The sequence below is a fragment of the Rattus norvegicus genome, chromosome 17 (assembly GCF_036323735.1).
Source record: "Rattus norvegicus strain BN/NHsdMcwi chromosome 17, GRCr8, whole genome shotgun sequence".
NCBI classification, from domain to species: domain Eukaryota; kingdom Metazoa; phylum Chordata; class Mammalia; order Rodentia; family Muridae; genus Rattus; species Rattus norvegicus.
This window is the reverse complement of record NC_086035.1, coordinates 88,539,545-88,564,314: the sequence shown is the minus strand read 5'-3', so window position 1 is coordinate 88,564,314 and position 24,770 is coordinate 88,539,545. Positions and strand designations below refer to the sequence as shown.

The 24,770-nt window shown below is 43.3% G+C and overlaps 1 protein-coding gene across 14 annotated transcripts in view; it reads left to right on the top strand.

Annotated features, from left to right (window-relative positions):
* Positions 1-1,205: 1,205 nt before the first annotated feature.
* Prtfdc1 (phosphoribosyl transferase domain containing 1) overlaps positions 1,206-24,770 on the top strand; it is a 105,238-nt gene continuing 81,673 nt past the window's right edge. Inside the window, exons 1-3 of one of the 14 annotated variants that reach the window (XM_063276265.1) lie at positions 1,206-1,621; positions 12,114-12,220; positions 17,174-17,357. In XM_063276265.1, coding sequence (XP_063132335.1) covers positions 1,448-1,621; positions 12,114-12,220; positions 17,174-17,357 — 465 coding nt within the window. In that variant the 5' untranslated portion in view covers positions 1,206-1,447. The remainder of the gene's footprint in view (positions 1,622-12,113; positions 12,221-17,173; positions 17,358-24,770) is intronic. The other 13 variants (XM_063276264.1, XM_063276256.1, XM_063276257.1 and 10 more) reach the window with 13 other exon arrangements.

The following is a 24,770-nucleotide window of genomic DNA, read 5'->3' as shown; positions in this document are numbered from 1 at the left end:
AACACCTGCCTGTCTTGTACCCACAGAGGTTAGAAGCGAGCATCAGATCCCCTGGTACTGGAGTTACCGTAGGTGGTTGTGAGCCACCACTTGAGTGCTGAGAGTTGAACCCCGGTCTTCTGTAAGAGACGGAAGTACTCTTGATCACTGAGCCATCTCTCTCCAGATCAATTCCTGGAATTTTCAATAATATTGCTTTTGAATATTTGTTTGGGCCCATTTTTTGAAGAAATGAAGTGGAAAACAGGTGAGAGGCAGTAGACTGAAACTATTTACCTGTGTGCTAGAGAACATCACATTGATGCAGCCAGCACCAAGCCCAGGGACTAATGTCAGGGAGCCCACACCTTGTACCCCTCTTCTTCCACAGTTCGGCTGCTTAAACATTAACAGCCAAAGTGCTGAGCATGGCTGGTCCACCAAAAATAAGTACAATATTATTACACAATTATTCCAATTCAGGGCAACATGAATTGATAGGTAACTTGTTCCCTTCAAAGCAACACAATCGGTATTCCTCTTGCCAATGTGTGCCAGAAAACGAAAATCGAATAGATCTTTTTGGCACTTGATCTTAGCCAAAGAGTGAAGAAGCCATTGTGTTGAGGCGTGCGCGCGTGTACGTATGCATGTATGTGTGTGTTGCTGTGTTTACAACCCCCGTGGCCTTTCACATCCTAGGCAAATGCTCTATCATTGAGCTATACTCTATCCTAGCAAACATCTTTTGGAGAAGACAGAGTCAAAAGAACTATACCCATGTATACCCTTTATTAAACCCAAAGTGGGCCGTGGGCAGGCTCTGGCAAGATGAGGGAGACCAAGGACTATAAACAGAAAGCAGGACCTTAGAGGAAAGAACAAAGGACCAGGTCGCTGGGCTAGAAGAAACCTGGGATTAGGGGTTGGTTTAACAACAGATTCATAAAACAAGGCTTTCTAATCAGAGCAGAGCAATTGCCTTTAGCTACAACCTAGGACAATTAGAGTAAAATGGTAAATCAGATACAGTATTTTGTAAAAAGTCCCTGCCCTGGGCTCATCGGATCACCAGGATTTGGTCGGAGGAAATGCCGGCTCGTGGCGCTTTCCAACTCCTGGCAGGGCGCCAAGATCTGAAGTCCTCCGGGATACTCCGGCCCACTTCCAAAGCCCAGAACGCGCTGCACTGCCTCTCTTTAATGCATTGACTGGGGACAAATGTGCATTTAAAATCTGGCAGGGAGGAGTCTTGGAAATTGCTGGCCTGGGGGCTGCAGCGATGGGCTTTGAGAAGGAAAATAACAAGGGACGGCTTTCTCTCCAGAACGAATCGCAGGCCTGACCCATATCCCCGCGGGGTGCGGAGCCGGCAAAGGGGCAGGCGGGGGGCCGCCAGGGACGCTCCCCGGAGCGCGCTCAGGTGCATCAGGCGCTGCTCCACAGCTGCTCCCGCGCCGCCCCGGGAATGGGCCTCGACTGTAGCCCCAGCTTTCCCGCCCGCAGGCTGGGGGCGGGGCAGCCCCAGCCACATCCCCCCCCCCCGCCCCCACATCCTCCGGGCGCTGTCCGTCCGGCGTTCCCAGCGAGAGACATGGCCGGGAGCAGTGAGAAGGCGCCAGACTCCGGGCGAGGCGTCGTGGTAAATGCGAACTCCGGATTCCCGGCTCCCTTAGCTCTCTCCCCTCCCCTCTCCTCCCTTCGGGGCACCCCTCCACTCCCGCCCCCCAACCCTTTAGCTGACAAGCGTTCGGGAGAGAACCGGCCAAGGCTTTGTTCCTCCTCCGGGCGGAGACCGCTGGTTTTCTCGCATCCAGGCCTCCCTTCTCCACCCGGTCTGACGAAACTCCTACTAAAATCACTCCTTCATCCAGAGTTCCCAATAACTCCTCCCTTCCCACCCTCCCCGCGGGTTCCTGGCCTGGAAGCCAGCCTCCTACCGGGTCCCCACTTCTGCTATCCACAAGGACTCTAGCCTGCCAGCCGGGGTTTAGGAAGATCCCCAGCACGCAGCTCTAGTGGCCTTCCTTTTAGCACTGCCTCCTCACTTCAGTGAGTTTTGAGTTCTGTTTTGAAAACGGCCACTGAGAACTCACTCTTCAGGGCAGCCAAGGTGCAAAGTAGCGCTAGTGAATGCAATCGGAACTCTGAATCTGGGGCGCGGCTCTGCCGAAGCCAGCAGCTAGAGTGTCCTATGCCTTGTCTGTGACGGAAGACAAACTTGATGTGTGAAAAACCCAGTAGTGTGTCAGGATGGAAGTGGGGCCAGGTCCAAACCTCTTCAACTTCAGGGATCGTTCATTCAGGTGTCAGCCCGAGGGCTCCCAGCTCCCACAATATTGAAATTAAACTCTAGCGGATGGTAGTTGTGAGTCCAGGATGGGGTGAAAAGGTGTGAAGGTGGTGGGCGGGGCTGATTTACCATTAAGATCCTCTTTCCAGAGCTCAGCGTGTAATTCGCAGCTAATCTGTTTATGGAAATGAATGGATTTAATTAGAATGAGTGGGTTGGGAAGGAAACACCTCTCAGTTAAATAGAACTGTTCAGGTTGAAAGGTGGGGCTCAGCTCTCAATTAAACAGCAGGACCTTCCTTCCCTCAAGGAGGAATGCCTTTTGTCTGCCGTGCCAGGTTCTGCTCCTACACCTGGTAACCAGATAAACTCTTCTTCCTGGAACTTGCATTCTGGGAAGGGGCACAGGGAAGCCCTGTGAAAACACAGTCTGGATAGTTCAGCCAGCCATTCCTGGAAAGGGGAGGGGAGCAGTGTCTTTACCCATATGATCAAAGAGTCTGCAGTGACATTTCACCCAAGATCAGAAACAGAAACGGAAGGTAAACCATGTGAGGACCCATGGCACAGAGACACATGTCAAGGGCAGAGAGGAGAACACAGTTTCTGATTTGTGCTTTTACAATAAAAACACTCCAGTCGCTGTGGGTATGATAGACCCGGTGGGAGGGGGTGAAAATATGAAAGATGGGGGTTGGGGATTTAGCTCAGTGGTAGAGCGCTTGCCTAGCAAGCGCAAGGCCCCGGGTTCGGACCTCAGCTCTGGGAAAAAAAGAAAGAAAGAAAGAAAGAAAGAAAGAAAGAAAGAAAGAAAGAAAAAAAGAAAATATGAAAGAGGAAGTCATTAAGCTAACTGCCTCCCAAATGACATCTTTAAGGTTCGCAACCTGAAAGTCATACTTGAAACGACTCCAGAATGTACTAAGGTAGATTTGGAAAACCATTGTCAGGTTAGTTTGGGGGATAAATGAAGAATGGAATAAAATAAACTGGGAGAAATAAAATCAACTGTTAAGAACAAACGCCCGGGGTTGGGGATTTAGCTCAGTGGTAGAGCACTTGCCTAGGAAGCGCAAGGCCCTGGGTTCGGTCCCCAGCTCCCGGAAAAAAAGAACAACAACAAAAAAAAAAAAGAAGAAGAAGAAGGAGTGAAGAACAAACGCCCGGGGGGCTGGGGATTTAGCTCAGTGGTAGAGCGCTTACCTAGGAAGCGCAAGGTCCTGGGTTTGGACCCCAGCTCCGAAAAAAAGAACCAAAAAAAAAAAAAAAAAAAAGAACAAACGCCCGGAACGCCCCCAGATGTGAGAGGCACATGGTGGACACAAAGCCCACCAAGAATGAAGCGCTGGATGGGAGAAAGCAAGCAGGAGAGGAGTCGATGTCTAGGGAACAGTTTGACGGAAGTGGACTAGCCAGGGTCATGAGATCGTCAAGAGTGTCTGATGTTGCCGGAAGAGCAAGTCGGATGGGGATGACCAGAGGCCATTAGTGAGGAGCACCTTTCTTCTTCTTCTTCTTTTTTTTTTTTTTTTTTGGTTCTTTTTTTTTTTCGGAGCTGGGGACCAAACCCAGAGCCTTGCACTTCCTAGGCAAGCGCTCTACCACTGAGCTAAATCCCCAACTCGAGGAGCACCTTTCAAATAGCCACCTCGTGGCCAGTCTACTTACAGTACCACGGCAATGTGGAACGCCTTTCAAATTGTGAAATCTAGAGTGCCACTGTACCATAGATGCTAGATGCTTCCAAAGTCAAGTGGCACAATCCAGCTTGAGGTGTAGCTCATATAAAACCCATCCCCATCACCACAGATTATTAAAAATCAAAAGGAGATAAATCTAGATGTACTCATAGGATGCTTAGATTACTAAAGTCTAAAAAGCCTAAAATGAGAAAAACTGTAAACACAATATTCCTATCTATTTGTGTCTACAGAGGCCTTATGAAGGACCCATGGGCATAGCAAGAGGTCAATAAGGAGAGAAGAAGCTAGAGTGAGGCTTGGGCACTGTGAGTAGTTGCTGAACTGCCCAAGTGCCCCCTAACGTTGACGATAACCAGTGTATGACAGAAACACCCTCTGCATATGTTAATTTCTCCAATAAGACTTAGTAAAATTCGAAGGAAATTCAGGTGCTGAAGAAAGGAAAGGGTTAGGAAAGCCAGAGGCAAGAAGGATGTAGGCAAAATAGCCAGTCCTTAAGGGTAGGGTAAAACAAAAATCAAAAAGGAAGTTATAACAATAAACAGACCTTGTAACTCCAGAGGTAGGGCTACCTCAGAAGACTGGTAGGTTTATGGGAACGTGCGTGTTGCTGGTGTAGAATTAGGATTAAATAGCTGAGTGACGCAATGGAAGGAGCTATAAGATAGACTAGTTAGAAAGGTCAGGAAGGCAGTCTCCAGACTCTCATCTTAGAGTAATGCACCCAACGTGTTACCAATGATTAGGAAGGAAAATCAGGGTCGGGAGAGCTGTGATGCTAAAGATGGTGAGAGGAATGAAGCCGGGAGATTTAATCATGACGTAAGTACAGTTTGTGTGAGAAAAGGGACTATTGAGAAACTGGGAGAGAGCAAGACGTAAGGATAGGGACCATGAGCTCACAGCAAATGGGCACGCTGACACCGAGTTCCCAAAAGTCAGGCCATCTTAACAGTCATCTGTGGAGAGAGAAGGGAACCACGAGCCTTTGTCACATGCTGCTGACGTGTTGGCAATCCTCAGATTCTAGAAGAAAGGGAGGCATGATTGTGTACCCACTATTGAGCCTGCCATTTTCTAATGGTGAGTTCCAAACTCAAGATCATACAGATGAACCCAGTTAATCAAATAGGAGGATAAATAAGAGGAGGAAGAAGCCTGCAGAAGAGGAAGGCACTGTGAAGGAAGTTTTTGTGGTCTATTGAGCTTTTTCCTTGCTTTAGCAGAAGAACCTGGGCCTTCCTTGAACCCTTGTATCCCTGTATTGTAAGAATAGTGTTGGGCTCTGGACCTGGGCCTGCTGATGTTGCTGTCTGGGGTTCTGTGCTGAAGGGAGGACAGCCATAGGCATGAAAACCAATGACAATCGTCTGTAGGGAAGGTAGGACTAGGTGCATGGCCCTTGGAGCGGGACAAGGAGGCTTGAGCTCTGCCCACATGTTTCTGAACTGTTTTGTTGTTGTTGTTGTTGTTGTTGTTGTTTGTTTGTTTTTTGCCCTGGGGAGAAATATCGAAAGGAAAACAATTAGAAAGTGTTCAACATAGCTTTAAATGTGACCAAGAGAGTCAATGCGTTCTGGATTTGGATGTGATATAAAATGACTCAGTTACTGTGTTTGCCGCCTTTCCAGCTTGGAGATGTTTTTTGCCTCTTCAAACAGAGAAATGATTGTGAATAAAGTTAGAGCAAGTTATCAGTGATCCTAAAACTATTTAAGATTCTTTGCTTTTTCTTTTTTGTTTTAACGTTAGTTTAGCCACTACCTAAAGTTCAGAGGCGCCCTGCAGCTCTGAATCCCTCCAGGATTAGACTTACACACACACACACACACACACACACACACACACACACACACACACACACGCCATTTGTGTGCAAAGTCAGCAAAACAGACTTGGAGTCTCATCTCCTATTGTCTTTTGTCTCTGCAGCGAAAACACCATTTCAGATTAACTAGAAATAATGGCCACGTGTGATCATGAGAACAGTTCTAGACACGTGTATGTATTCCTGCTGGATTAAAATTTACTGCTTGACCTAGAGTAGTAAGACTTTGGCAAACAGCACTAAGGTTTTCCTCTAACCGAGTTACAATGTATTTATATAAATGATTATGTGACTTATATAGACAACGGGTGCTTCAGTATACTTACACTGCATAGCACTATAGACTACATGCATTGAATCTTATATTCATTATCTGTCTTATTTAACATTTTCATGTGAGACAGGCCTTGACTTTGTTTTAGAGACAGTAATATGTCCCAGGTCCCATAGCTAGCAGACTTGCCCGAGAGGAGTCAGACTTTGACATCCACATTGCTCATGTTGCCCTGGGCTACTGTCTGCTCTGACTGTTTTCACGTATAGGTGTGTTTCCTAATTTTCCTATCATCTTTTCTTTTTCTTTGGCATTTGTGTGTGTGTGTGTGTGTGTGTGTGTGTGTGTGTGTGTCTGTTTATGTGTATATATATATGTATGTGTGTCTATAAGTATGTATGTCTGTATGTATATATTTGTGCATGTATATATGGGTATGTGTATAGTATATATGTATGAGTGCATATGTGTGTATATTATGTATTTATGTGTGTATATGTGTGTATGTATTTGAGTATTGTGTATGTATGTGCATGTACGTGTATGTGTATATGCATGTATGTGCATGTATATGTGTATTTGTGTGTTTGCATACATGTGTGTATATGTATGTATGTGTGTGTATGTATATGTGAACATAATGTGAATATATGTATGTATGTGTGTGTTGTGCATTTGTTCAGTATTTGTTATGCATTAGTCTTTGAAATCTATTTGATGTCATTCACTCCATAGGTTTTATTTTATCTTATTTAAAGAAAGTGGAATCAGGGCTGGGCACGGTGACACACACCTTTAATCCCAGCACTCAGGAGACAGAGGCAGAAGCAGATGGAGCTCTGTGAATTAAAACCTCAGCCTGGTCTGCATAGCTAGCTGCAAGCTAGTCATGGCTGCATAGTGAGCTCCTGTCTCAAAAACTAAAGAAAAACAAAAGGGGAGGAAGAAAACTACAGTCTCCCAATCTCGTGGCAGTAAAAATGAGAGAGTGGAACACGGCCTTGATATACAGTGTAGTCTCTCTGATTCAGAGCAAAGAGCTGTAAGGATTTTCATGGAGTGAGGAACAAGCTCAGGAGACCACTAATTACCAGCACTGTGAGTGAATGAGCTCCAGGAAGTGGAGTGGGTGCCATTGTGTGGTTCAGAAGGAAAGCCAGAGAAGGGCTTGGCTGATCTCCCTGGACAGTCTTAACTGGGCCATCTCAGAGACTAAATGTCATTCAGGTACAGCTGTGAGGCCACTGACAGCCACTCTGGTTACAGCAGGCTCCTGGAATTTACAGGGCGGAACCAGATTTGCTCCATAAAAGTTCACCCGTCACACCAGCCAGCTTGCTGGTGGCGGTGCAACAAATAGGACACTTTTTGACTATGCAGATGGTGCATACTCCTTGCGCCAGTGGGATGGCTATGAATTTCCAGAGCTTTGAACAGTAGCCATCTCTATCACAAGTTGACAAATTGAGGTTGGAGTTCGGAGGTAATGACTATCTCATTTATTTGATTGTTGAACATCTTTTTGGTACTTACCAGATCTCAGGTCAGTGGTCTGGGCATGAAGGATTGAACAGAAAGTAAGATAAAATGTCTGCCAGAAGTAGCTCACATTCCAGTGGAAAAGACAAGTCAGAACAGACAGACAGAAACACCCACACCTACACACACCCTCGCTTATACACACACTCTTATACAACATGCACACACATTCATATATGCATATATATACATACACACTCACACATGCACACACACACACACACACACATCTAGTAGTAGTAATATACACTATGAAGGAAAGTGAAATCAGATATAAAGGATACATCAATGGGATGAGGAGGAAGGAGAGTGCTGGTTTATATTTGTAGTCAGAGAGGCCTCTCTGTAAAGGTGACATTGAATGAAGACTGGGGAAAAAGAATACATGCCCTGTGCTCATTTGCTGGAAGAGTCTTACAGGCTAAAGAAATATCAAAACACTAAACCATTGTGAGCAGATTCAGTCTTCCAGGAGAAAAATGGCTAGAGCAGAACGAAGGAGAAAGTACCAGACACTCAAGAGGGGATTCTTGTGGGCTTCGGTGAGGACTCTAGGTTTTCTTCAACATAGAAGAAACTGTCATGATGAGAAGTGCACTCCTCAAAAGTCACTATAGCCGCCATGTTTGGAGAAGCGAGGCCAGCTTCGGCCATTTCTGCTGTAGTTCAGGGTGAAATGAGGGCAGCGGAGACCCAGATCGGGGGTAGGGAGGGAGCAATGGAAGTTGCTCAGGTGTGGTTCTGCTCACATTGGGAGGGAATTGGGGTGGGGATGATCTACGGATTGGTACAAAGATTAAAGGAAGGAACAAAGCCAATGCCGAAGTTTTAGTCTGAAGAAACAGCAGAGAGTGCTGCTTTTTCCTGAGATAGGGAAGGGTTAAATTTGGGGAGAAATAATATGAGTTTGGTCTGGCTAGAGAACAAAATTAGAATGAGAGTGGCTTTGGCTCTACCTTGAAAGCCTCTTTCTAAATCTGGAGCCCTTCTTGCAGAGGAGGATGGAAATGGGGTGGGGAATGTCTTGTATAAGATGGATTGGCCGGGGGGTTGGGGAGTTAGCTCAGTGGTAGAGCGCTTGCCTAGCAAGCGCAAGGCCCTGGGTTCGGTCCCCAGCTCCGGAAAAAAAAGAAAAAAAAAAAGATGGATTGGCCGGAACGGACCCTAAACCGAAACCAAACAGCTGAGACAGAGTGAAAGGGAGGTGTGGAAGGGTTCCCAAAGAACAAAGGTGAAGCCTTTGCTGAGCCAGAGCTGCAGGGAACCCCAGGGGAATAGGCAAGAGGATGACAACGTGAGAGAAGTCAGCCAGCCAGCGAGGCTTCCAGGAAGAAGTGGGATTGACCTGGCCCTCCAAGAGGGAGGTGAACTTTGGCGTAGAGACAGGGGGAGTAGAAACAAGGGCAGTGTGTAAGGCAGATGAAGGGAGTCAGAGCCAGGAAGAATTAGGTGTCCTAGAAATCCCCGAAACAAAATACAGGCTATTGCCATTGCTCTTGGCTGGCCACCAGGACTCATTGCTGAGAAGATCACACAGTTTGATCATAAGACATGGAAAAGTCAAGTTGGGATTAACTGAGAAGCTTCCTTCCTGGAAGCTAGTTTTCTTATTACTGGAAGACCCTATGCCCTGTGAGCTAGAACGATTGGCATGGCAGAGACACCCATAGGTTCCCTAGTAGACTGAATGTTATAAATAAGGGCAACCACTGACCCTGATTGGATTTGAGACCTGCACCACAGAAACCCATGCCTGGTACTACAAATATGGCCCAAAACCTATGGTTGGAGAGCTCAGAGGGCACAGTAGTGAAACTTTACAATTATTTTCCTAAATTGGCATAGTATCAAACTGCTCTGTAAATTCCTATCTCTCTACCCATAGATTAGTGTAGCTCTCCCTATCTCTCTACCCATAAATTACTGTGGCTCTCCCTATCTCTCTACCCATAGATTAGTGTGGCTCTCCAACCTCATCAAGGAAGTTTTTTGAGCACTGGATGGCCCATTAATGCAGAGATTCCCAAAGGACGGGAAACAAGTACCCGCTCATCCATAAAAGGACATCTGTATCACGCCCTCCCCCTAAGGCTCAGGAACCATCTCTGAAGAGAGAGCAGGAACATAATAAGGGTCAGAGGTCAGGGAGGACCACTGTAGTCATAAATTCACCATGTCTGCAGTCGCCTGCACAAGACCTGTACAAGATCAAGCCAATCAGCATTTTAGCTTGGAGAAGAAGGGCTTCATAAGCACCCGCCTTAGTGACCACCAATGGCTTCTGGGGGTTGGGGAGACCTGACTCAGTTTTTTCTAAGGGTATGGCATCTGGTAGATCCGATGCTCCATTGCATGACGGGCCAACACCATTTGTGTGTAGGAGTAACAGAAATTGGACTCAATGGGAATTTTAGAAAAAAATGAAAGACACGGAATTGAAATCGGTGCTAGATAGTCAATCTGAGAGAAGAGAGGAGGAGTTGGGATAAATATGATCAAAATACATCGCATGCATGAACAAAACGTTGGAGATTGGTTCTAATACTTTGATTCAATTGGGAATCTACATGTTCAAATGCTAAAGGTCCTTTGTCCCCAATTGGTTTTTGATTGATCAATAAAGATGCCAGTGGCTAATGGGTGGTCAAAAGGAGACAGGGCAGGACCTTCAGATTGCGCAGTCTAGGAACTGGAAAAAAGGACACAGAGAATTGCCATGACTCAGGAGAGAAGGATGGGACAGGAGCTTCAGGAAAGAAAGCCAATCAGCTCTGTGAGATTTCAGGTAGGTAGCCACTGGCTACTTCACTGATTGGGTCTAGGGTAGCAGGCAGAGGATTAGATGTGTCCAGCATTTGGGGTAACCAAGGCACTTTAAAATTCACCGTGTGTGTGTGTGTGTGTGTGTGTGTGTGTGTGTGTGTGCGCGCGCATATGCGTGTGCATATGTGTGTGTGAAATGCTCACATACTCATACTTAAAATTACATGTATGCACATACACATACGGAATCATGTCTACACTAGAAAGCAGCCTGACAGCATGAGCTAGACGTATAAATGATCAGAAAATAAAGCTGGTTCTGTATTATAAAAGCCCTCTGTGGCTCAAAGCTGGGCACAGCAGTCAGGAAGGTGTGGGGAGATGACCATATAACAAGAGCTGACGTAGCTACAGAAAGGCTTCCATGGATAACGTTTCCACTACTGCATCCTCTTTGTCTATGTGAAGGAAAAGCAACTTCTGCCGTCATTTTCTTCCACATCTTGTTCTTATTCTAACCAGAAAACTTGTCTGCAAACCTTAAGCCAGAGCAAGGCTGGCTGGCTGGCTTGCTAGCAGTCTGTATTCTGTGAACAGGCCTGTTTTCCTGGGCCACCATATCCTAAGACTTGCTGGAGTTCCTTTCAAAGAACATCCTTTTCGTATTTGCTGCACTGGCAAGGGTACCCAGAAGTGTAGGTCTATTGTAATCCCAGGATACAATTTTCACGGGTAAACCTTCTAAGGAAGATGAGGCATTTATGGTAAATAGAAATTCAGAATATGGGCTGGAGAGATGGCTCAGCAGTTAAGAGCACTGACTGCTCTTCCAGAGGTCCTGAGTTCAATTCCCAGCAACCATATGGTGGCTCACAACCATCTGTAATGGGATCCTATGCCCTCTTCTGGTGTGTCTGAAGACAGCTGCAGTGTACTCATAAATAAAAATAAATAAATCTTAAAATAATGTTAAAAAAAAGAAATTCAGAATACATAATAATAGTGTACACTATACATGTATATACATGTATATACATGTGTGCAATGTAGTCATAATATTTTTATTATTCCATACACAGTATACACTGCCTACACTTACATGCTTTTTTATAGTACCAGAGACTGAATTCAGGGCTTTGGGCATGCTGGACACTCATTATTGAGCCGCACCTATGTAGTGCTTACATAAACATGATAGCCTATCAGGTTAGGTAGAGCTGGTGAGTTTAGGGGCTAGAGAGGAAGTGGCTGGGTAGTGCCATGCACTGACTGCTCCTGCAGAGGATCCAGGTCAGTTCTCAGCACCGATATCAAATGGTTAACAATTACCTGTAATTCCACTTCCAGGGGATCCAATGCTCTCTGGCCTCTGACCTGGCCTTTGAGGGTAGCTGCATGCATAGAATACACATAAACTCATGAAGGTATACATACAAATAAACAGAGATAAAATCACTTTAGAAAAAGACAGCAGGGTTGCACTTTTATCATATGATGGTTCAGAGTAGCGTATATTGTTGATTTGATATGCACTTGTTTTATCAGGTTGCATAAACAATAACGTTGCTCTACTAAGCTTATCATAACTTGAGGGGATACATTAACTTACCAAGATGTGTACATCTAATCTCTGTGTCCAACATTATCCTGTTTCCAAATGACAACTTTTGTTATTTACATTAAAAAAATAAAGCATCAATGGAAACTATGTAACCAAACGACTTTGATTTACAGCTTATGGATAATTGGCCAGGATACGATCTGGATTTATTCACGTACCCGCAGCACTATTACGGTGACCTGGAGTGTGTGCTCATCCCTCACGGCATCATAGTGGACAGGTGAGCGAGCCCTGCATCCCGTATCAGCCGTTCATTGGGGCGGCCCCCTCTCACGGGACTCTTCACTTTTGTTAAGGACTCTCCTTCAAATGGTTGGGAGAATGTCTGTAGGCTAGCAAATTTGAACTCGAGGAGCACGTGCGTTCATGGAGTTGCGTATGTGGTCAGTTACTCAGAAAGCTTGGTAAGGGTAGCAGATGTAAGCTATTGCAATTAACTCGTGCACTCCCCCAGAGCAATGCCCTATACAAACCATGGAGGTAAGGAAGGGAGCATGGCTTTCCACCCAGATGCCTTTGTCTCCTGGCTTACCACACACTTTCAGTTTAACCAGGACGAGTGAGAAGGTGAACATCACCCTCACAGGACACACTCTTAAAACCCCAGCTTTCCCTGGAACTGCCATTTCCTTTGGAACAGGGTGTCAGGCCGGCCAGTCAGTGTGTGTACGACTGTATCTATCAGTGGTGATGTTTTGAGGATAAGAGAATGCAGCTTCTGCTTTTCCACCGTCCGTGGAAAGCAGACATTCCCTCTCTTGCTCTAGGTTGTTCACTTCCAGTCCTAGACATATCAGCTTACTCTTGGGCTTCTAAATGCCACCTCTGATTTGCTGCCATGGATCTGGATTGGTAGGTGTAGCTCTTTACAGAGCCACCTCAGTATCGAGACCACGAGCCCCTTCCTGTGCCAAGACTGAATAAGTAAATCCTGGATGTACATGGAAGATAAGCTCCCTCGAGTTCACAGTACAAGGTCTGGGATTCAGGACTCCTCAGAAGCCCAGGACTCAGAGAGAGGAAGACACTGTAGAGTGAAAAATTGGGGTCCTCAGGCTAACTCTTCAGCAGCACTTCTACTGTTCTTAAATTTGTCATGTTCTTTATTATTATTATTCTTGTTACTAGTTACTTATTTATTTACTTTACATCCCAGTTAAAGCTTCCCCTCCCTCCTCTCCTCCCAGTCCCTCCCTCTCACCTCTCCTCTCCCCACATCCACCCCTCCTCCTCAGAAATGGAGAGGTCTCCCATGGATGTCAGGCAACCTTGACATGTCATGTTGCACTAGGACTAGGCAAATCTTCTACTGAGGCTAGACACACAAGGCATCCCAGTTAGGGGAAAGGGATCCAAAGTCAGCCCCTGCTCCTGCTGTTAGGATTCCCACATGAAGACTGCAGTGACAATTTTGAAACTTCAATTTCTTTCAAAAAACACAGAGATATTATGAGAATATGTTTTTGTTTTAATCCCAGGCGTGGGATGTGGGGCTGCTTCAGACGTGATTTTACCAGTGGCAGATAGTTTCTGCAGTTCTGCGATGTCTGGAATTCTGGGGACCTTTCAGTGGGTATATAAATGCTAGGGCCCGAGAAGTGGGGTGGGTTGTTGGGCAATTGCTGATGATTGAGGTTTATTAAGTAGCCATGTGCAAAAAAAGAAGCAACAAGAAAAAATTTGATATCCTGATGGTGAAGATCAAACTTTCCCCAAGGAACGCAATGCCCCCCAATCAGCAGGAAGTAGTCTAACGGTAAGGCTGCAGCCTTTTTCCTCCATCCCTTTTTTGTTTCCTATCTAGCATTAGGGGGTTGAAAGAGTAGGAAAAGGGTGGAGAAGGATAGAAGGAAAAACCCCACAAAGTAGCTAATGCCGGCTACAGAAGACCCAGTGCTTATATTCATGCAGAGGGCCTAGGTCCATCCCATTCATGCTCTCTGGTTGGCAGTTCAGTCTTTACGAGCCCCTATTGACCCAGGTTAGTTGACTCTGTAGGTTTTCTTGACCCACCCCCTGGCTCCTGCAATCCTTCCTCCCCCTCTTCCACAGGACTCCGCAAGCTCCACTTAATGTTTGGCTATAGGTCTCCATCAGTTGCTGGGTGGAGTCTCTCTCATGACAGTTACATTAGGCTCCTGTCTGCAAGTATAGCAGAATATTATTAATAGTGCCTCAAGCTGGACCAGTTATTAGTTGGCCCTTCCCTCAACTTCTGCTTGATCTTTTATCTCTGCACATCTTGTAGGCAGGACAAATTGTGGGTCAAAGATTTTTGTGGCTGGTGTTCCAGTCCCTCCATTGAATGCCTTACCTGGTTACAGGAGATGGCCGGTTCAGGCTCCACATTTCCCACTGCTACGAGTCTTAGATAGAGACACCCTACCCACCAACTCCCACCCCACCCTTCCAGTTGTCTCTCCCAGTACTCTTTTCCTCCATCCTCCCTGCACCTAATCTACCCACCCCACCCCCTTCCCTTATTGTGAGGTTAAATCAACCACATGAACCAAGCCCTTAAAGCAAAAGAAAGTTCAAAAACACCCACAGGACCCTCTACCAAGTGTTATCTTTCTATCTATCACTGTCAGTAGAAAAAAGAATTTGTCATTCACACAAATCCCAGATTGTGTAAGATTTCTATTGCCTGAGACTTGTGTGTTGTTTATTGTCTCCGTTCATAATGTGTCACAAAAATAAGTTCTAGTTTGGAATTGATCATGGAAGAAGATGGATTTCCCATGGCAAACACATTTGATCTTTAAAAGGGAAAGAAATTCCATCAAATAAATTCGGGAAATTTTAGAGTTTTCCAAAGTGCAAAATCTCATTAACACTCTACAGATTAGGAATTTTGCCCCCCAAATTGTAATAAAGTCTCTTGACTTAAACAATTATGTCAACTTTATCTGTGCAAAAAGAATTGACATTTATTCACTTCTCCATACATCTCATAAGCAACTTCCCTTAATAATAGTTTGAGTTTGGGAGGCCCTGTGTATAAACGAATTCTTTCTTTTCTTACTTGAATTTTATAATTTTAGTTAATTGTGCCCTGTTTGAAAGCATAATCAAGTCTAAGTAAAAGACTAGCCTTTTCCCTATGGAACTGCCCAGTGAACGGGTTAGCGTGCGTACTGTTATCCTTTAGGTCTAAAATTCCTACATAAATGGTTCAGGTGGGGCCCAGAATTCAGCCGCAGCTTTAAAGCAAACATCACACCCATCTCACACGAGCAATAATTCTATGATTTCAGTACATTTTTATGCTTGGGCCCCTCTCCACAATCCTGTCTTACAATTTCACCAATCTGCTGACAGGCTTAATCATGTTTCTTTCCTTGGAAATTTCTCTGGTTGTGTCACGGAAATTAAGTCATAAAACATCTAATCATCAATCCGGCAGCCAGTGAACCTTTGGACTTCTCATCTGAGTCTGTATGTGGATTTGGGGGCTGGGGAGATGAACAGTTGATAAAGTGATGCAGACCTGAATTTGATCCCCATAAGCAAGGTGAAGAGTCCTGTGCCTGTCACCCCAGCTCTGGGGAGAGGGACAGGCAGAACCCAGGCCTGCAGAGAAGCCAGCTTATCCTCAATGGTGAGCCCCAAGACCCTACAAGACCCTCTCTCAAAACTATGGTGGACAGCTCCCGAGAAAAGATACCCTAGGTTGACTTCTGGCCTCCCTCTGTACCTGCACTTGTATATCACTACATAAACATGTACATCCATGTACACACATCCATATGTGATCACATGCACACACATACACACATGTACACACACACCATAGTATGTATGTATTATGTATGTATGTATGTATGTATGTACCCATGCACATACACTAAATAAATTAATGTAATGAAAAATTTATGAATTCAATGCATCTTTGTAAAAGCATGCCAGCTACTCTGATGTGCACTCTCTGGGTGGTCATATTTAGACAAGTACTGCCTGAAAACGTAGCTAGCATTCTATTTGTGTATATATTTGAACACATAGAAACTGTTCAAATAAATATGAATATATAGAGTATGTAGAATCCACATTAAATAATAGAATATAGACATGATAAAATTATATAAAGTACATATATAATTCAGTTTGTCTCTCTTAATCTAATCCAATTTTAAATGCACACAGGGATTTTCTAGAAATTGTGGGCACGTTTCAGATTCTGCCTCTATTCAGGGTTTTGGTTTTGTGTGGGGAGTGGCTACACACTTACACATATAGAATGAGTAGAAGCCTGTGCCAGAGCGCGGGCAGAGGCAGGCCATTGCTGTTCACTGACTCCAGGGAGCATCCTCCACATTGGACTCCACACTGTATCGCTACCTCTTCCCATTGTACTGCGGTGTGCTGCCTTTGGTGAATAAATGAGTTTGTTTAGTTACTCTGAACTTGACTTCTCTTCCAGTGTAAGGGGACTAGGTCACTCTCTGTCTTACAGTCTCTGTTGCTGTGATAAAACACCAGAACCAAAAGCACCTTGGGGAGGAGAGGATTTGTTCCTCTTACACTTTTAGGTAACAATAGTCCTTCACTGGGAAAAGCCAGGACAGAAACTCAAGCCAAGTGGGAACTTGGAGGCAGGAACTGAAGCAGAAGCTGGAGAGGAAGGCTTGCTTTCTTCTACAACCCAGGACAATCTAGCCAAAGGATGGCTCCACCCACGGCGATCTGGGTCCTCCTACATCAGTCATTAATCAAGGCCACACCCCACAGACTTCCCTACAGGCCAATCTGACAGAGGCACCGTCTCAATTTCCTCTTCCCACAAAGGTCTTGGTGTCGAGCTGACAAAAAAAGAACAAACACACAAACAAAAAAAAAACAGCTTTCTACTTCCACTTTCTTTGCTATAAAATGAGGATTTCTATAAATGCCACTGAAAATGTTTTAAAGTTTAACAATGGTTGCTGTAATGGTGATAGAATAATAAATATCATGCATGATCTCTAACACTGTTCATGACATACAGGACCTATGATGTCGCTGTTAGAAGTATGTTGTCAACACTCCAGTTCCACTTGAACAAAACTTTTTCTGCCTGAAGCATTGTTTTCCAAGCTTCTCTCCATGTTGACGGAAATTATCTAATCTGTATGGAACATTGTGTATCTATTAGTTCTACATTAATGTATCTTTTATTTATCACTCCTTTCAGAATTGAGCGGCTGGCTAAGGATATAATGAAAGACATCGGCTACCATGATATTCTGGTCCTGTGTGTACTGAAAGGTGGTTACAAGTTCTGTGCCGATCTTGTAGAACACCTCAAGAACATCAGCCGGAATTCAGATCGGTTTGTCTCTATGAAGGTTGACTTCATCCGACTAAAAAGTTACAAGGTAAGTTGCTACACGCTCTATTGTTATTGCATGATTATCAGAACTCACAATTCCTTGGTACAAAAGAACTAGTAAAGTTATGAAAATGAAGTTTCTTGTCTCGACACTAAAATGAAAATGAAGAGTGTAGTTTTGTTGTTGTTATTGTTTTTTTTTTAAAATGGAGTTTCTCTGTGTAGTCCTGGTTGTCTTGGAATTCACTCTGTAGACCAGGCTGGCCTTGAACTCCCAGATCTGCCTGCCTTTGCCTCTTGAATGCTGGGACTAAAGCCATGCTCCATAAGGCCCAGTTTAGGTATTTTTTTTAATAAACAAGAGTACAACAATTATAAGAGTTTAGATAATATGCTTTTATTTTCATAAGTATGGAAAGACTCTTTGAGAATGATTTCTGCATCTGTTAATATGAAGGAAGCTGATGAGTGTGGTCGGTGTGAAGACAGTGGCGGAGACTGACATGCTTTGTGCTGAGTGTTGTTCTTGGTCCTGGAGTCCTGTGAGAAGGAGTCCAAGCCAGTGGAGAGGACTGATTCTCTGCTGCCATTACCTGAGGGGGAGAAAGAAAGCCTGGAGCAGACGTCAGTGTGAGGAGATTAGGCCAGGATCTTCCACAGAAAGCCTATCACCAACCTATGGTGACTTCCTGGCCGCCTCTGGATGGACTTGATCCTAGTGGATTTCCAAACACATTCTTCAGTTACTCTTCTCTTTTCACCATATCGAACTTATATGATACTTCTTATTTAATGACCAATTAACTCAAAACTAGGGTACTGTTCATTAAGAAACCCCGTTGGTCAAAACCGCGACAGTATTTTCATTGACCAAACTAACTTGGCACATTTGAGTTCGATTGTCAGTCTCAATCTGCTTCCTACTGATACATATCTACACCAGCACACATTTAATGGCAGAAACCAACACAGGTTTATTTATGGACACTTTATTGGGTTAGGAATCTGAATGTGTTTATAGCTAGCTCTCAGGCTTTTCTAGCTGGATTTTGATCTGCTGATGTTCAGGATCCTTTTCCAAGAACTGTGGTCATAAGTTAGTTCCCATGTCCCTCCTGCAGGACTTGACTTCCATTCCTCCAGGGTCCTCAGAGTCTTCAGAGGTCCCTCCAAGGTCAACTCACAGGAGAGTTATAGTTTACTCCACATCAGACATGAGGCTGTCTGTTCAGCAAGGACCCTGCCCTCATTCTAATCTGAAGTGATTGGGTATTGTTCACCCAGTTGACTGACAGGGATATAATCTGGGGGGGGAATTCAGGCCACATTTTCAAGTTTCATTCACACTCAAGTGGGGACATGTGTACAGGGAATATCCGTTATGTCTCTTAAGGTTGTTAGTACTGTGATAAACACCATGATCAGAAGTGACAACGAGAGGAAAGTATTTCACCTCACAACTCTCGATCACTGAGGGACACCAGGGCAGGAACTTGGGCAGGAACTCATGCAGGAATGGAGGTAGGAATTTAAGCAGAGTTGTGGAAGAATGCTGCCGACTGGCTTTCTCGATGTGGCAGTGCTGGGCATGGCACTGCCCACAGTGAGCTGGACTCACCTACATCAGTCACCAAGCGAAAAACAAACTGAAACAAACCACAGTAACACCCTTATCTAAAGGCATTTTCTGAGTTGAGCATTTCTCCTCCAAATTGACTCTAGATTGTGTCAGGTTGACATAAAGATAGCAGTACAACAAGCATCATCAACAGAATACAAGAGATTGAAGAGAGAATCTCAGGGACAGAAGATACCATAGAAAACATCGACACAACTGTCAAAGATAATGTAAAACATAAAAAGCTCCTAGCCCAAAACATACAGGAAATCCAGGACACAATGAGAAGATCAAACCTAAGAATAATAGGTATAGAAGAGAGTGAAGACTCCCAACTTAAGGGGCCAGTAAATATATTCAACAAAATCATAGAAGAAAACTTCCCTAACCTAAAGAAAGAGATGCCCATAAACATACAAGAAGTCTACAGAACTCCAAATAGATTTGACCAGAAGAGAAATTCCTCCTGTCACATAATAGTTAAAACACCAAATGCACAAAACAAAGAAAGAATATTAAAAGCAGTAAGGGAAAAAGGTCAAGTGACATATAAAGGTAGACCAATAAGAATTACACCAGACTTCTCACCAGAGACTATGAAAGCCAGAATATCCTGGACAGATGTCATACAGACCCTAAGAGAACACAAATGCCAGCCCAAGTTACTGTATCCAGCAAAACATTCAATTAACATAGATGGAGAAGCCAAGATATTCCGTGACAAAACCAAATTTATGCAATATCTTTCTACAAACCCAGCACTACAAAGGATAATAGATGGAAAACTCCAACACAAGGAGAGAAACTACACCATACAGAAAGCAAGAATATAATTTCCTTCCAATGAAACCAAAAGAGAGACAAACATAATTCCACCTCTAACAACGAAAATAACAGAAAGTGACAATCACTATTTCTTAATATCTCTCATCATCAACAGACTCAATTACCCAATAAAAAAACATAGACTAACAGACTGAATACGTAAGGAGGACCCAGCATTTTGCTGCATGCAAGAAACACATCTCAGAGACAAAGACAGACACTACCTCAGAGTAAATGGCTGGAAAATAATTTTCCAAGGAAATGGCCTGAAGAAACAAGCTGGAGTTGCCATTCTAATATCAAATAAAATTGACTTTCAAACAAGAGTCATTAAAAAAGATAAGGAAGGACACTTCATATTCATCAAAGGAAAAATCCACCAAGATGAACTCTCAATCCTAAATATCTATGCTCCAAATGCAAGGGCATCTATATTCATAAAAGAAACCTTACTAAAGCACACATTGCACCTCACATGATAATAGTAGGAGATTTCAACACCCCACTCTGATCACTGGACAGATCATGGAAACATAAATTAAACAGAGACGTAGAGAAACTAACAGAAATTATAAACCAATTGGATTAAACAGATAATTACAGAACATTCCATCCTAAAACAAAAGGATATACCTTCTTCTCAGCACCTCATGGAACCTTCTCCAAAATTGGCCATATAATCAGTCACAAAACAGGCCTCAACAGATACAGGAAGATAGAAATAATCCCATGCGTCCTATCAGATCACCATGCACTAAGACTGATCTTCAATAACAACAATAATGACAGAAAGCCCACATATACATGGAAGTTGAACAATGCTCTACTTAATGACAACTTGGTCAAGAAAGAAATAAAGAAAGAAATTACAGACTTCTTAGAATTTAATGAAAACGAAGATACGACATTCCCAAACTTATGGGACACAATGAATGCGGTACTAAAAGGAAAACTTATAGCTCTGAGTGCCTGCAAAAACAAAAAAAAAAAAACAAAAAAAAACAAAAAACAAAAAATAGGAGAGAGCATATGTCAGCAGCTTGACAGCACACCTAAAAGCTCTAGAACAAAAAGAAATAAATAATCCCAAGAGGAGTGGAAGGCAGGAAATAATCAAACTCAGAGCTGAAATCAACCAAGTAGAAACGAAAAGGACTATGCAAAGAATCAACAAAACCAGGGGTTTGTTCTTTGAGAAAATCAACAAGATAGATAAACCCTTAGCCAGACTAACCAGAGGTCACAGAGAGTGTATCCAAATTAAGAAAATCAGAAATGAAAAGGGAGACATAACAACAGAATCTCAAGAAATTAAAAAAAAATCATCAGATCCTACTATAAAAGCCTATATTCAACAAAACTGGAAAATCTGGAGGAAATGGACAATTTTCTGGACCGATACCAGGTACCAAAGTTAAATCAAGAACAAATAAATCATCTAAACAACCCCATAACTCCTAAAGAAATAGAAGCAGTTATTAAAAGTTTCCCAACCAAAAAGAGCCCAGGTCCAGATGGGTTCAGTGCACAGTTCTATCAGACCTTCATAGAAGACCTTATACCAATACTGTCCAAACTATTCCACAAAATTAAAACAGATGGAGCCCTATCAAATTCCTTCTATGAAGCCATAATTACTCTTATACCAAAAGCACACAAAGACATAACAAAGAAAGAGAACTTCAGACCGATTTCCCTTATGAATATTGACGCAAAAATACTCAAAATTCTTGCAAACCGAATCCAAGAAAATATCACAACGATCATGCATCATGATCAAGTAGGCTTCATCACAGGCATGCAGGGATGGTTTAATATACGAAAATCCATCAATGTAATCCACTATATAAACAAACTCAAAGATAAGAACCACATGATCATTTCATTAGATGCTGAGAAAGAATTTGACAAAATTCAACACCCCTTCATGAAAAGATCAGGAATTCAAGGCCCATACCTAAACATAGTAAAAGCCATATACAGCAAACCAGTAGCTAACATCAAACTAAATGGAGATAAACTTGAAGCAATCCCACTAAAATCAGGGACTAGACAAGGCTGCCCACTCTCTCCCTACTTATTCAATATAGTCCTCGAAGTCCTAGCCAGAGCAATCAGACAGCAAAAGGAGGTCAAAGGGATACAAATTGGAAGGGAAGAAATAAAAATATCACTATTTGCAGATGATATGATAGTATATTTAAGTGACCCCAAAAGTTCCACCAGAGAACTACTAAAGCTGATAGACAACTTCAGCACAGTGGCTGGGTATAAAATTAACTCAAATCAGTAGCCTTCCTCTACTCAAAGGATAAACAGACTGAGAAAGAAATTAAGGAAATGACACCCTTCACAATAGTCCCAAATAACATAAAATATCTTGGTGTGACTTTAATCAAGCAAGTGAAAGATCTGAATGACAAGAACTTCAAATCTCTGAAGAAAGAAATTGAGGAAAATCTCAGAAGATGGAAAGAGCTTCCATGCTCATGGATTGGCAGGATTAATATAGTAAAAATGGCCATTTGCCAGAAGCAATCTACAGATTCAATGCAATCCCCATCAAAATTCCTACTCAATTTTTTATAGAGATAGAAAGAGCAATTTGCAAATTCATTTGGAATAACAAAAAACCCAGAATAGTGAAAACTATACTCAATAATAAAAGAACTTCGGGGGGGGGGGAATCACCATCCCTGACTTCAAGCAGTGTTACAGAGCAATAGTCATAAAAACTGTCTGGTATTGGTACAGAGACAGGCAAATAGATCAGTGGAACAGAATTGAAGCCCCAGCATATACCCAAAAGATGCCCCAACATATAAAAAAGACACGTGCTCCACTATGTTCATTGCAGCCTTATTTATAATAGCCAGAAGCTGGAAAGAACCCAGATGCCCTTCAACAGAGGAATGGATACAGAAAATGTGGTACATCTACACAATGGAATATTACTCAGCTATCAAAAACAACGACTTTATGAAATTCGTAGGCAAATGGCTGGAACTGGAAAATATCATCCTGAGTGAGCTAACCCAAACACAGAAAGACATACATGGTATGCATTCACTGATAAGTGGCTATTAGCCCAAATGCTTGAATTACCCTAAATGCCTAGAACAAATGAAACTCAAGACAGATGATCAAAATGTGAATGGTTCACTCCTTCTTTAAAAGGGGAACAAGAATACCCTTGGCAGGGAAGAGAGAGGCAAAGATTAAAACAGAGAATGAAGGAACACCCATTCAGAGTCTGCCCCACATGTGGCCCATGCATATACAGCCATCCAATTAGACAAGATGGATGAAGCAAAGAAGTGCAGACCGACAGGAGCCGGATGTAGATCGCTCCTGAGAGACACAGCCAGAATACAGCAAATACAGAGGCGAATACCAGCAGCAAACCACTGAACTGAGAATAGGACCCCCGTTGAAGGAATCAGAGAAAGAACTGGAAGAGCTTGAAGGGGCTTGAGACCCCATATGTACAACAATGCCAAGCAACCAGAGCTTCCAGGGACTAAGCCACTACCTAAAGACTATACATGGACTGACCCTGGACTCTGACCTCATAGGTAGCAATGAATATCCTAGTAAGAGCACCAGTGGAAGGGGAAGCCCTGGGTCCTGCTAAGACTGAACCCCCAGTGAACTAGACTGTTGGGGGGAGGGGGACAATGGGGGGAGGGTGGGGAGGGGAACACCGATAAGAAAGGGGAGGGGGGAGGGGGATGTTTGCCCGGAAACTGGGAAAGGGAATAACACTCGAAATGTATATAAGAAATACTCAAGTTAATAATAAAAAAAAAAAAAAGAATTGAAGCCCCAGAAATGAACCCACACACCTATAGCCACTTGATCTTTGACAAAGGAGCTAAAACCATCCAATGGAAGAAAGATAGCATTTTCAATAAATGGTGCTGGTTCAACTGGAGGTCAGCATGTAGAAGAATGCAAATTGATCCATTCTTATTGCCCTGTCCAATGCTTAAGTCCAAGTGGATCAAGGACCTCCACATCAAACCAGATACACTCAAACTAATAGAAGAAAAAGTGGGGAAGAGTCTCAAACACATGGACACTGGGGAAAATTTCCTGAACAAAACACCAGTGGCTTATGCTCTAAGATCAAGAATCGACAAATGGGACCTCATAAAACTGCAAAGCTTTTGTAAAGCAAAAGACACTGTCTTTAGGACAGAACGGCAACCAACAGATTGGGAAAAGATCTTTACCAATCCTACATCTGATAGAGGGCCAATATCCAAAATATACAAAGAACTCAAGAAGTTAGACTCCAGAGAGCCAAATCTCCCTATTAAAAAATGGAGTACAGAGCTAAACAAAACATTCTCAGTTGAGGATTATTGAATGGCTAAAAAGCACCTAAAGAAATGTTCAACATCTTTAGTCATCAGGGAAATGCAAATCAAAACAAACTTGAGATTCCACCTCACACCAGTCAGAATGGCTAAGATCAAAAACTCAGGTGACAGCAGATGCTGGCGAGGATGCAGAGAAAGAGGAACACTCCTCCATTGTTGGTGGGATTGTAAACTGGTACAACCATTCTGGAAATCAGTCTGGAGGTTCCTCAGAAAATTGGACATTCCACTACTTGAGGACCCAGCTATACCCCTCTTGGGCATATACCCAAAAGATGCTCCAACATATAACAAAGACACGTGCTCCACTATGTTCATAGCAGCCTTATTTGTAATAGCCAGAAGCTGGAAAGAACCCAGATGCCCTTCAACAGAGGAATGGATTCAAAAAATGTGGTACATCTACACAATGGAGTGCTACTCAGCTATCAAAAACAATGACTTCATGAAATTCATAGGCAAATGGATTGAACTAGAAAATATCATCCTGAGTGAGATAACTCAATCACAGAAAAACACACTTGGTATGCACTCATTGATAAGTGGATATTAGCCAAAAAGCTCGAATTACCCAAGATGCAATCCACAGACCACAGGAAGCTCAAGAAGGATCACCAAAATGCAGATGCTC